Source organism: Sinocyclocheilus anshuiensis, unplaced genomic scaffold (genome assembly GCF_001515605.1).
Source record: "Sinocyclocheilus anshuiensis isolate Anshui unplaced genomic scaffold, SAMN03320099.WGS_v1.1 scaffold168, whole genome shotgun sequence".
Lineage (NCBI taxonomy): Eukaryota > Metazoa > Chordata > Actinopteri > Cypriniformes > Cyprinidae > Sinocyclocheilus > Sinocyclocheilus anshuiensis.
In genome coordinates, this window is record NW_015557060.1 from 211,557 (window position 1) to 226,353 (window position 14,797).

General features: G+C 37.6%; 1 protein-coding gene across 2 annotated transcripts in view; it reads right to left on the reverse strand.

Annotated features, from left to right (window-relative positions):
* LOC107676485 (homeodomain-interacting protein kinase 3-like) overlaps nucleotides 1-14,797 on the reverse strand; it is a 64,679-nt gene that overhangs the window by 39,166 nt on the left and 10,716 nt on the right. For both annotated transcript variants that reach the window (XM_016471038.1, XM_016471037.1), the window contains exon 2: nucleotides 12,287-13,550. In XM_016471038.1, coding sequence (XP_016326524.1) covers nucleotides 12,287-13,548 — 1,262 coding nt within the window. In that variant the 5' untranslated portion in view covers nucleotides 13,549-13,550. The remainder of the gene's footprint in view (nucleotides 1-12,286; nucleotides 13,551-14,797) is intronic.

Consider the following 14,797-nt stretch of genomic DNA (forward strand, 5'->3'; position numbering starts at 1 on the left):
ACCAGATTAAAAAAAAAAACACTGGGTGGATTTTTATCATTATAGGGTGGTTGCGTACACACACTGCAAACACACATTTCAGTTCAAACAACTTGTAAAAGTGCATGTAGCATCCTATGACCCCTTTAATATATTAGAATGAGTACATAACAAATTTATTAGAACGAGTACATTATTATTTATGGGCTTAAAAACAAGATGCAAACAATCAGAATATACTGACCTGGTGGGGAGTGCCCAATGTAAACAAGAAACATATGCCATTACCTATATTGTACTATGGTACAGTTATGGAGGCCCTTCATAATGCAGAGGTCAACTGCCTGCTCTGCCAATTGTTAGAAATGGCAGTGTTTAATAAACAGCTGTTTTACTAAATTCTGCTGAAGTGAAATTCAGTGCAGTCCTGTATCGTGATGCGTATCGTATCGTGACTTTGCTGGTGATACACAGCCCTAATTATTTTCATGCGCTTTAAAGCCTTGCCGGTTAAACATTTAATTCACGTGCTGTTCTGACGTGCGTTTCTTTTGAGCGCCTACACCTGAAGCGCGCACACTAAAAAGCCTGTCAAACAGTGCCTGATTACTACTGAACTAAGTTAGCTTTCGCACTAATACTGTCAAAACACACAAGGTTTACATATAGACTCAGTTGGTTATGTCTAAAATGAAAGTAAACGGTTGAGTGCCCACTATTGATGTCATAGCAAAGGATAGAATGACTGATAAATTGGTCAGTATAATGAACCAAGATTGTCATCCTCTTCATGAAACAGTTCAAGCCTGTGTGAGCTCTTTTAACTCAAGATTAATTCAGCCCCGGTGTTATAAGGAACAATATAAAAAGTCATTTTTACCGACAGCCATTAGATTATATAATCAATGTCATATTAGATGACTGATAAAACATTTTATTTGTATTTTGTATAACATGGTGTAGTGCGTACTTGATGCTTGAAACAAGGGGGGCCGAATGAAATACAGTATTGTGCAGTATTTTTATTTATTTTTTTACTTATTTATTTTATCTATCTATTGTGTGGTGAGCTTTGCTGTGACATGTGAATTTCCCTTTGGGATTAATAAAGTCAATTAATAAAGAAAAAAACAGACACGTGCCTGTGTATTAGGCCATGTCCACACGTACACGGGTATTTTTATAAACAGTTTTTCCTTCTTCCGATTTTAAAAGAAATCTCCGTCCACATGAAAACGCAAACACATGCTATGAAGCACAGTCAAGAGCATGCCAAACCAACAGGTGGCGATATAATCTCAACCGTAAAGCCATGTTGGCCAATCAGAAGCCTGAAAAAGTTTCCAGTAGGCGGAGATAACAGCACATGCTCCGACGTCACAAGCCAAAAACTCCGGTTTCGCTGTCTACACAATAACACTGCAACCAGTTTTTCAAAATCTTCAACCTGGCAGGAGTTTTCAAAAATGTTCGGTTTCAGTGACCTGGTGCTGTGTTTGCATGTGGATGAACGGCCAAACCGCACAGAAAAAGCTGCGGTTTTGAAAATAACCGCGTTCATGTGGACAGGGCCTTAGATGCATGCAGGTCTTAAAGGGACAGTACTAAACATGCTGCCGACTGTCATTAAAGGGATAGTTACACTAAATTTAAATTTCTGTTATTTTTTTACTTTCATGTTGTCCCAAACCTGTATTAATTTCTTTCTTGTGCTGAACACAAAATAAGATATTTTGAAGACTGTGGGTAATCAAACAGTTGCTGGTCCACTTTTAATTTGATAGTAGGAAAAAAAATACTATGGAAGTCACTGGGGACCAGCAACTGTTTGGTTTTCCACATTCTTCAAAACACATTCTTTATGTTCAACAGAAGAAAGAAACTGATTCAGGTTTAAAACAAAATTTGAGTGAGTAAATGATGGTATAAAAATAAAACACTATGACAGATTTGACAAAGATGACAGATTTTTTATTTTTGGGTGAACTATTCCATTAATGTTAATAAAACAACAAAACACAAAGAGAAAAATCACTCACTACTCTTGACTGAAAACTTTAATACAGTTGCTTTAATAGGAATCAATCTATATAGTGTTTTATTTTTTATATTTGTTCATTCAATTTCTTGAATGCTCCTGCTAAATTCACCTATTGTACCTGAAAATAAAGCACTGTTTGTTTTATTTGTATAATATGTGTATTTGTAATGTGTATTTTTGTTCTTTTTTTAATAACAAATATAAAATAATGACAAAGATAAAACAGATAATTTTCTAAAAAAAATTGTGATATGATATTTTTGCCACATCGCCCACCCCTACACTACAATAATTATAAATTAACCTAACAAAAGACATTATTCATTATTGGCCACACACTGCATTTTAAATTAACACAATGTGTCCATATACAATGTCTACGTATAACTGCTGTCCCAACAAACCAATCAGGCTCCAAGGTATCAGCCAAAATGCCATGGTAACATATTACAAAATAAAACATGAAATGTTATGTAGTATTTGAACTACATTATTATTATTTTTTTTTTATAAATTCTAAAAATGCACCATTTTTAATTAGAATCAATAGGTTGGCAACAGAGACTGCATGTTTAAACCTGAAATAACTCTGGATAACATGCATGTCATAACAGAAAACTCAACCCAAATGCTAATCTAAAATCAGCTCCATGCACTTACAGTTACAATTAGGGATGTAACGATTCACTCAACTCACGATTCGATTCGATTCACGATTCGATTCTATTCGATTCGATTCATTTTTCTTTTTTTAACAAAATTAGATTTAAGACAAATTATAAATTAAATGTGTCCTTTTATTATTGCTTGGACAAAATGCTGCACATTTCTTTGTGAAATTGAAATATAACACTATAATAATATACTAATATAGCACTTGCATATTACTGCTCTTTTGTTGGTTTTGATTGCTTCTATTGTCCTCATTTGTAAGTCGCTTTGGATAAAAGCGTCTGCTAAATGACCAAATTTAAATATAATGTAAATGTAAATAACAAAACTACATTGAAATTTGATTTGAAATCAAATAAATAAGTAACACAAATAAAAGAAATCTCTTCATATAAACAAACTAAGGCTTTGTCTGTGCTCTTTCCATTTAAAATGAGAGGCAACCACTGCATTTTAATCTTGATCCAAACAAAGATGCTGCATACATGCAACATGAGCAGTTTTTAATCTAAATTAGATTGTATAATTTAGAAATTTGAAGCAAAAACAAAATGGTTTGACTTTTTTCTGAAACTATACATAAAAATATCTGCATGAAACAGCGGATGAGCTGAATGAGACGCAGATTCACTCTCTGCCAGCAGCTGGCGCTTAAAGCATTTCCTTGTTTTCCGCTGTAAACAAAGCAGCGCTGAACTTATGAACTTTAATATGCATTATACAGAGGCAAGATGAAAAGAAAAAATACCATCTAAACTTTTCTAAAGACCGTAAGTTCCCCTCAGACATACATTCATATAAACTCCTACACCTAAATGAATCGCGATTTGTTTAGCATCTCAACCGATTTGAATCGTCACATATTTGAATCGATTTTCAACCGGCTCGCGGTTAATCGTTACATCCCTAGTTACAATATAGTATGGCTTATATGATGCCATCAGTGCCCAACTATTTTTGCATTGGCATTAAAAATATCCTCTTGCCTCACAGGGTTCCTTTTCTTTAACCCAAGAGTGGGACACAAACACGCATCTGCCATACCATATCTACACAACACCTGTGGGTCTGTTCTCAGAATATTTACTGTAGTCTGATAAATAAAACAGTGGAGTAATAAATAATAAATGAGTAATCAAACAATGGTGGTCCAGTCAAGTCACCTTTTATTATTGAACATTTATTATATATTAATTGAATATCAACACAGAACAAACCACTTCATAACAAAGTTATACATCTTTGGAACAGCATGAGGGTGAAGAAATGACGAAATTTTCATTTTGTCTGAACTCATACTTCAAAAGTGAACAGTAAGTTAAACCAGTTTAAGAGCCTTCCCGTTATGCAGTCATTGGTTTATAGAGAGGATTACAGGTCTCACTCCACCGCTGTTATTTTGTCCCTCTCTCATAATTGTGGACTTAGTGTGCAATCTGAGAAAGCAAACACCCATGAGTTACTTTAGAGTGTTCCCTGATAAGTAGCTGGGTGGCACTGACCTTGTGTAGGTCTGTAAACTTCAAGGAAATGTTCATGATCGTGCTAATGTCAAGTTTTCTCTTGGTAAAAACAAAAATAAATGTTACAATGTCACCAAGGATGACAGTAACAAGCAACCAGAGAAGCTCTGTCAAATTTAGGATCTCAAATTAACAACCACATAACACCTAAACTCTATCACAGAGCAAGGCTACCTTTCCACAAAGCTCAAGCTTTTGAAAGCAATGTTACTATATTTAGAGGAGTAAGGAATGGCGTGCTAATAGGAACTCTCATCTGGAGCCGTATTACCTGAGGATACTGAAGAACATCAGATTTTACATCAAACACCATCATGGTCATGTATAACCCCCCTCCCCCAAAAGATAAACCTTAAAACCATTGACGTAGTAAGAAGACGCAACAAATCCTTGGAAGTTTGAAGATGTTGTGATGCAATTACACACAAAAAAATGCAATATGAAACCTACTGCTTGATATTACGGTGTCGCAGACAGGTTGGAACTAGACGGCAGTCCTGCCGGGAAAGCATTCTGTAGAGACTGGAGGAAATTCCCAGCTATTCAGTGCAAGTGTACAGAAAAGACATTCCTAAACAAGACATCCTCAAGATTGTATATCTATAAAGTTTCCAGAAAGCAGGCAGGGATCTTCATACATTAAGATTAAGAAAAACAAACAAAGGCAATAACATATCTAAAAACACCTGGAGATGAATCATATCTTGAAAATCAAACCAAATCCAGATCTACTGCATCTGAGCAAATCCAAGTAAAACAGTACTCTTGTGGTAAACAAGGCCTTCGATATTTGAGCCAAGGTAAGTGACAAACATACCCTTCATGTCTCCAGCATGGCCTTCTGTCAGCAAACAGCTGAACATAACACTTGTCCAACATGAACTCCATACGCAAACTGAGGAAACCTGCTCAGATCAAGTGAACAGACAGAAAACACCTTAATCACAGGAAGGCAATCTGAAGTGGGGGTCCTTCCTTAAGATTGAACTTATTGAAACTTATTATAATTCATTTGTTTTAGAATACCACGTGAAACAGTGATGAAGGAAAATAAGCTGGATATTTCTGAGTCACATCATAGCTCTCTTTAGAGACCACTTCTGGGAAGTGCAACTAAACAAAGACTAATAAAGAATCCCAGAGTGAGGGGGGTGAATTCCTAACTCTGTGACCTTGTGGGAGGGATTCTCATAAAGTCCTAACATCTGGTTTACTTACAGTATGCTGAATTAAAGGACACTCCAAGTAAATTTAATAACATGTTGCAGACTGTTCCCAGTCGAGTTAGTAGAGTTCAAACAAGTTAAGCTGAGTGAAGAGACAAGTAGTAGTCCGAGCAAAACAGGAAATTATATCTTTCAAATTTAAAGCACCACTCTATGCAAAATATAAATATTATAAAATGGCCACTCTCTTATAAAGCAGAATACATTCTAATTTTAACCTATTTACATAAACAAATAGTTAAACAGGCTATAATATTTAATATTAGATGAATGACTGAAACATTGAACAACATCAAACCCCCTTTTGTTGTGATTCCCAAAAACAAATGGTCAAATTCATCCCTTTAACATTGTTCAGGGCTTGAATTTTGGCGCGAGATCGCGCATAGTTCTACTGATTCCCGCAGTTTCCGCACTTGTAACGCGGGAAATTCCTGCAAATATTTCAACGTGAAAGATGGTCGCGACAGATGACGGAATGTATCATTTGCAAGTGCTTTTGAGTCTTACAATTTTAAACATTCAAGTGCTCAATTCAGTACTTGCGCACTCTGTGACCGTGAGACCCTTTCTGTGAGCCGCCTCACGCGCACATAGAGACGCATCTGAGAGCGCATGCCTTATTGCGCGTAAACGGCCAAATACATACAAAAATATGTCAAAGTGCCCGTCTTGATGAGTATTCATGTAATATGTTTGTGCATTTGTTTGTGCCATTGCCTGTCATTAATCTATTCTTATTTTATTTCTTACTGTTTACTTGTCCTTTTTAGTTAAAATTAATTCAATTCAGAGTTTGAAAGTTTTTTTTTTTAAGTATCTTCCTCACAATATAAATATGAATCAACAACATTATAAATTGTAAAACACAAATACACTGGGTGACGAAACCTTTAGGTTGGATGATTGTAGTTTAAAAATATGTCTACAAAAATACACTAACTCCCCCAGCAAATGCAGTTAGCAGCACTGTCATCAGAAATCACCCTTAACAGATGAAAGGATAGTACGACAAATATATTGCTTTCCTCAGCGGACATTCAAACTAATGTTTTATTGTGAATATGAGATTGATTGCTGAAGAATGAATGCTGTATCAGACGCAGGTAATCACACTCGCTCAGACCATCTCTTTCACATAATACTCTACATAACACACAGCTTTTAATACAGCAATACAATAAGCTTTTAATTAAGCAATTCAACGTTCCTTCATTACTAGTTCTAAAGTGATGTTTTCGAATTAGTAACAGAGGCTTGGGCTCGGCTGTTAAACTGTCAACTTGAGAAAGAGGGTTTTTAGACACACCGTTGTTGTTTCTTATGCATTTACACACTTGTGATGTCGAACTGCTGTATAAATGCAACATCACATGAGTAGCCGTGAGATATGGTTGTATATCGGCATGCTGTGATTACCTACGGCACTCTGCCTCATGCCTACGGCCGAATCACAGCCGTGTCGATATACAGCCATATCTCATGGCTACTCGTATGACATTGCTCATTTGTGCATCTGTTTTCACAGAAACTGCAGTTTTCCACCAAAATAATGATGAAATGAAGACAGTATTATAAATGAAATATCCATGTTTCATTTACATTTATTTTACAGTGCAGTTGGATTTCAACAGTAACATTACTGTCTTAGGTATGATAATAACAATAACAACATTAACGTAATATGGATAGAGACACTAACACAATTAAGGAGAGGCTTTGAATTCACTTTAAAATTATGGTACAAGCAAATGTAAAGACTTACTTTTTTTCAATCCAGTCCCTGAAATGGGTTTGGATGTCTTAATTTTGCTTTCAAATCTTTCTTTCTTCTGGAAGGCAAGTACCCGACCCCCCTAGAGGGACCATGGTTCACCGCCCATAGTCTTGCAATCCACCAATTATTCTTTTCTTCATATCTATCCCTCACTTTCAAACACAGCAGCCCCATGGTCCAGTGATTCTTATAGGCCCTTTGTGTTATTGAAGTATTAATAACAGCTGTACAAGCTTGTGGTAACAGAGTGCGATATTACATAGTTGCTTTAACAGAAACAATGCTACTTTTTGCCTCTGTCCTTGGTGAGAGCTGATCTTTGATAACATCTCAAACAGGCCTTGACAACAAGACCAAGAATCCTTGATATACTACACTGTGACTGGTAAGTCTGGAATGTTTTTTTTCTGCCTTTTTTTTAAAGTTACTCACATGCACAAAGTTAAAATGCACAAGATTGGTTATACTTGATCAGACATTTAGAGAAATTTAAAAACCTATTCAAAGTCATAGAAAGAGGGGAGCAGATGGTGTCAGGAGAAATAAGACCCTTCATATAAAATATAAATGAAATGACAGTGAACGAAGAATATAAAGACAATATACTTGTTCCTCTTACAGGACAGAATTTGATTGCCCTTGTTTGCGATGTTGCCAACGTTAGCAGTTAAATGATTGATGAGGCAAAGTTTCCAACTCAAACAGAGCAGGGTCAGAAAGATACCAAGTCCATGTTCATTCATGCCAAATGATGGAAAAACCATCAATATGACAAGAGCCTGATCTGTACCTCAAACAGTGGCTCCAGAAATGTTGTTCACCACTTAACATTAAAGGAATGTTATGTCATGTCTAAATGATAATATTAGCCACTTTTTCATCCTTTCTGGAGCTTATTTGAAAAAAGTATTCTTATTATCATAAGCATTTAAACTGCAGACAAATTAATTTGATTGCTTGCTATTTTCATAAAATTCCGGTTGCATTTTTAACAAAAGGTGTGGGACTAAATTTCTGGGATTGCTGGAACACACCCTCTTTTTAAACTCCTGTCTATCTATATTCCCACTTCTAAAAGCAACAAAACAGCTGACGCTGGAAGACAGTGACCTTGACTGAGTGCTAAAGTGATCTGTAGTATTTTGCTCTGCCTTACTTCACTTTGACTGCCAGCGCACTTCACCATCTATAGAAGTCAAACTGAGTTGGCCGTCCTCCCATCAACTAATTTTAGGCAGCGGTCTCCAGTGCTCAGCCCCCGCTGTGAGTTTGAGAGAACTCTCCCTAGAGCAGCAAAAACGGGGGTGAGCATGGATCACTTTCACGTGACATGGGCAGGTTTGGGTTTAGAGGTTGGAGACAGATGGAGGAAAAAAAGTGTATTTTACAGTAAAATTCTGTTAACTTTACAGTTTTTAGAAGTAAAAAAGAACAAATCAACGTATAATTTATAGTCAAAAACTGTAAACTGATATTCCCACAGTTCACTGCATTACACTCCACATTTGATAGAATTTTGTTTAAATAATCATGTTTCTTGATAGTTTTTGTTATCATTTTGTACATTAGGGTTTTATGTTGCATACAGTGGGTACGGAAAGTATTCAGACCCCCTTCAATTTTTCACTCTTTGTTATATTGCAGCCATTTGCTAAAATCAGTTGTTTAATGAATGTTTATCGCATCATTTAAGTGTTGTGTGTTACCATGATAGTGTTTTGTGTTTGCTTGAATGGATCTGTGCACCTTGTAAATTAGTATATACTTTGGCTTGTGGAAAAGCTGCTTGTAATGAACTTTGATTCTTCATGTGGCTTTCTCCTTTCCCACCTGCATTATTATGATGGTTGTAGGCCTGGGCGATAAAATGGTATCGATATTTATCAATGGTACACCCTCTTTGATAACGATAGAAAAAATGTTCGATATAGCACACGATATAGGCACGTGCTATGAGTTACGCAGACCACACACACAAACACGAACACGAACACATGCTGAATTGAGTGCTGTGCCTACCTGTGATGAGGAGATTGTGAAAATCAAAATGTTAGGTGTGCGTCTGGGAGCGTCACTAGTGCAGCGCGAGATGCGGTGATGATGATGTAAGTGATGTTGTTGCATTTTAATGTTTTATAAGTCTAGCCCACAAAACGAGCAGTTTCTGCGTTATTCATTCAAAATATTAGAGAAATATAGTAGCTCAATGCGTAGAAGATCTTTATTAGGTTAAAACCAAAACCAAGCCATTCACACAGAACGCATATTCAGCGCATTTTCTAGACTGACAAATGCGACCGCTGCACTCGCGTCTCACACAAGAGATGTATAGAAAGCCATGCAAAGTTAAAACAGCTTAAACTTTTAGAAAACACGTCACACATTTGTGGAGGTTTATTCCTTTTCACTGCGTCTCATATGTTTTTAAATGCAATCTGTGTGAATGGTGCTTCGGCTCTTTGGATTAAGCAATGCATAAATACATGATGCTGTTTTGTTCATAATTGTTCATGCAATTTACGAAATAATATTTGATTTATACGAGTTAATTTAGACGTATTACACGTTTTTATAAAGTTACTTCCTTGCGTTGACAATTTAAATGCGCTGCATTATTTTGCTCATTGCGCCAATTAGACCTATACAATAAAGACCTATTTAATCTGCATATAAAACATTAGAAATTAGATATTTGTTTAATTTTTATTTTGTGTTTGACTGTAAAACAAAAAAATATTTGTTGTTTGTCTCAAATTGGGTTAATTTAAAAATACAGTTGCTACATTTAAACGTTTTTTTTTTTCCCATTGCTCTTTGTTTTAAAAAAGGTTATAAAAAATGTCAATAATTATCGATACCGAACGATATGAAACATTATATCGTTGATACATTTTTTTAGCTATATCGCCCAGCCCTAGATGGTTGTCATTATATGTTAAAGGCACAGAACAGATTTTAGTAGTAGTGCACATTGCTGAATTTACTGGTTTACATTCATATTTTCTTGATTGTAAATTACACAGTTTTATACTGTAAAAGTTTCAGTTTGTTCAGTAAATGAATTGTATGTGTTTATAGTTATGTTTTTAACAAAAAAAATCTGGGAACTTCAGCTACCAAAATTACTTTTGGTATTTTTGGTACCCCCCACCCAACTAGTGTACTCTGAAATCTGAGATGGACATGATTTCTAGTAGCATGGGCATGTTTCACTTACTTAGAGACATGGCTGAAAATAAGATTCCAAAGATGACAACCTACACCTAGATAGCAGAATACAGCACCTGCAGATGCTATAACAGTCATGCAACTATTAAATCATGTTTACAATTGGGTCATTCTGCGTCAAATCAACCAAATTTCAGAAACCTCCCCAAATAATTTTTTTTACTACCATAACTGTAGTGCTTATAAAATTAATTCATACTTACAAGCATTAAAGGGTTCATATGATGCTTTTTTAAAAATCATTATTTTGTGTATTTGGTGTAACAGAATATGTTGACATGCTTTCACTCTCTCTCTCTTTCTCTCTCTTTCACTGTCTCTCGCTCTCTCACTTTCTCTCTTTCCCGCGCTCTCTCTCTCTTTCTCTCTCTCTTTCTCTCTCTCTCTTTCCCGCGCTCTCTCTCTCTTTCTCTCTCTCTCTCTCTCTCTTTCCCGCGCTCTCTCTCTCTTTCTCTCTCTCTCTCTCTCTCTCTCGCTCGCTCGCTCGCTCGCGCACAGAGAAAGGAAAACTTGAAATCGCATCATATGACCCCTTTAAGAACACTAACTTTAAAATTTGCATATAACAGCTATTCAGAATATTATACTACATTGCACATTTCAGTAGCATGCACTGTGCAGAGTATATAAATTGTTTGTATACATGGAATATCTGGATGACCTACTATATTTGTCGAAATGTGCAATTCAACTAGAACTCAGGGCATGAAATGTGTCCCACAATGCCTGACCCTTTTCAGTGTGACGAATGAATCACTAGTCACGATTTCTCCTTTTGGACTTAATCAAATTGCCAAGAGTTACTCAAAATTAAATTAAAATAGCAAAACCAACCATGTTTTATTTAGAGATGATAAATGGACACTATTTGCTAAATGTACTCCTAGTAATCAATACTTTAAAACTCTATATGAACATGCCAGCATTTATTCTTTGCATGAAACAAAAGATAGTTGGAGTGAAGAAACAAACAGATGGATGGGGGTTTGTTACCAGACCGTAACAGGAGATCAAGGTTACCCAAATTATTATAGCAGATTTGTTACCCATCACAGGCATGATTTCAAACAGAACTGTACAAAAGTAAATGTCAAAGTTATTTCTTTGTCTACATTTTTAATTTTGGCACTCTATCAAGGTGACATTCAAGGCATTTCCTTTGATGCATTCAGGAAATAAGATGGAGCATGATAATCCTTCAACAAAAATAAACAAACTTAGTTACCATTTCAACATCCAAACTGAGAGCAACACTATATTTACAAAAGTTTCCTGCATTCAAAATGTATTTAATTTTATACGCAACTGTGCTCTAAAAACTCACCCATTACCACTTGTGCTTAGCCTATTGTAAAAAGTACTCAAAAAATCACTTCCTTTCCCATGGCAATGTGACAAAAATGGTTTAGCCCCTGCCTGTTGCATTGTGGGGTCAAATATTTCTACAGGGTCAGTGTAGATTTTGAACACAAGGGAAATTGTTTTACATCAGCAGTGTTTCCTGACTGGTAATTCCACAAGGATTTTAGTTGTATAACATATACAGATAGATTTTAGAATGTTTTCAGTGATCAATTAGTGAGAAGGAATTACGTGCTTAAAGGAACACGCCACTATTTTTGAAAATAGGCTCATTGTCCAACTCCCCTAGAGTTAAACAGTTGAGTTTTACCGTTTTCGAATCCATTCAGCCGATCTCCGGGTTTGGCAGTAGCACTTTTAGCTGCAGCTTAGCAGAGATCGTTCAAAAATGACCAAAACCGATCAATCGGTCAACCTCTAATCAAAACAATTTCAGGTGACAATCAACTCTTGTCTCAAGTCTTTAGTTTGTACATACCTGTAGTACCGCGACTGGAGGTACGTCGAGCAGACGGCTTTGGAGACGTGACTGGCTGAGCCAAAGTCTATGACTTTCACACGGTAGGGTTGCCGTACAGGGTCCACCAGCATGATGTTCTCAGGCTTCAGGTCCGCGTGGATCAGTCTCATGCCCTTTAGCTTTTTTAGCGCCGTGGCCACCTGCTGAAGAATGGGACGGATCACCTTCAGAGGTAGCGGACTGAATTTGTTCTGCTTGAGGAAGTCATACAGGTTTTGCTCCAGCATCTCAAACACGAGGCAGGTGTGGCTGCGGTGCTGGAAACACTCGAAAGCTCGCACCAGATTATGCTCATCTGCATTCTCGCTGCTGAGGCGTGCCAGGATTCCTACTTCAATCTGGCCCTGTCGTGCATATGATGGATGATTCTTCAGGATCTTCAACGCCACAATCTCATTGGTGCCTCGTTTCCAGCATTTCACCACCTGGCCGAAAGTACCACGGCCGAGGAAGTCTAAGACCTCGTAGGTGTTCTTCAAAGAGCAAAGCAACTCATGCTGCACCAACTGGTAGTCTCCATCCCCGTTTCCGGAATTTCCACCTTGCTTTGCAGGCCCTACACCGACTGCCGCTGGGACCGCAACTGGTGGGTTTCCCAAATTTGATTGCAACATTGCAGGTAACATTGACCGGTCCTCTACAATCTGCATGGTGCTCCCCAAGTTCTCCAGCTCCCCGCACTTACGTTTCAGCCCACATCTGTGGGAGCTGTCTTGCAAGTTAAAAACTCCACAGTCTTCCCGGTCACCCTCGTCCTCTCCTCCACCACCTTCGTCACCTTCACCCTGTCCTCCACCTCCTCCTTCTTGACTGTCGCTTCCCTCTCCCCTACCCCTTCCAACTGCCCCTGTAGCTCCACTGCTGCAACCCTTTCCTTTTTCCTGGTGCTCCGGCTCCTTATCCTGAGAGGCGACACCCCCTTTTTGCTGCTGTGCTGCTGTGGTGGTATGCTGACGTCGCACACCGCGTACAGCAGCCGTCTGCAATGGTAACTCCTGCCCGCGATGTCTGCCGATCACAGAATCTTGTGTCTTAAACGAAGCGGTGATTTTTGACGGGTAAGCAATGCCAAGGGTTCTACCATTCAAGTAAGTCTGTGGGTAGGCCCTCTCATGGTAAACACAGTTACTGGGCTCAACTTTGAGTTTCTTCACACTACAAAAGGCACTTGTCTGAGTTTGAAAAACATGTGGTGGATAGACCAAGACTTGTGAGGCCATACCTGTGAACACAAGAAAACCAGATACAGATCATGTTACACTTTCAACCAATAAAATGACAATTTGTAAGATTTGAACATTTTCAAAGAAACATGGACATCACAGCTGATCAGCCAGTACCTTTCAAATTCTTGAAAATGTGAAATCCCTGGTCTCTATTCAATATTAACTTACAAAATGACTAATGTCTATAGAGGTGTTTTCCTAAGTTTGTGTGACATCACAGGTGTCCACTAACTAAGTGTAAACAACTTGTCCTACTGCGTGCACTGGCTTGCATCATAAGGCTGACATCATACTTGACCTTTGCCCCTATGCTACAGCAGCAAACAGCAGGCTGCCTTGAGCAGCCAATGACAGGCCAAGATAATGACACTGCAGCAGAAGGTTGCATTCCTCCTCCAACCCCCACCAACCCTCCTTCCATAAATGCCGTAAAGGGAAACAACTAACTGCTCACAGTTTCAAATGACCTTTTCATATCGGTTTCCATTAATCGGGGTCTCTAGGCAACAGTTATTTAAAAATGAGCATTACTGTGTGGGGGGAAAAAGAGACAACAAAGGCACAGTATCATCTGTGCTTGTATAGCTTCTCTATTTTCAATAAATATCCAATTGAGGAAATACATTGACTTGCATGAAGTAAAGCAAACCTGTTTTTGAGTCACAAGTTGTGGTACTAATGTAATTCAATTATTTACACATTACTCTAGGGTCAAACCCACTAGGGCTGCACGATAAATCGAAATGAAATCGCGATTAGACAGAAGCTGCGATTGTCATGCGTATCTTTCAGTGAAGCACGGTTCTGTGATTAGTAGTAAATCCCCATCCGAAGGCCAGAGGGCGCTCTCGCGCTGAAACTCCAAATACGCCCCACAGAAGAACCCAGGAAATCCATTTAGCGGTTGCTGAATAAACAGAAGATTTAACTGTTTTCATTGATTCAATGTGACTAACAAACACTCGACTATGTCAATATATGGTTTATCTGAGTTCTTATTATTATAATTTTCATTATATAATGCAATGCTAATCAACACAGCCTTTATCACTGTTTAGAATACTATGAAATATTATGTGCCTTATTCTGTGTAAGAAGCCACATCATCTCACAGAAGGATTTATTTCAAACACTCGGCTGTACGTTATGAAGTGAGTTTGGAGTAAAAACATGTTATTAAATGTGGTATTTTCACGTGCTTTCAGATGGAGCAGCATTTACTACACAGAGCCGTAGTTCACTG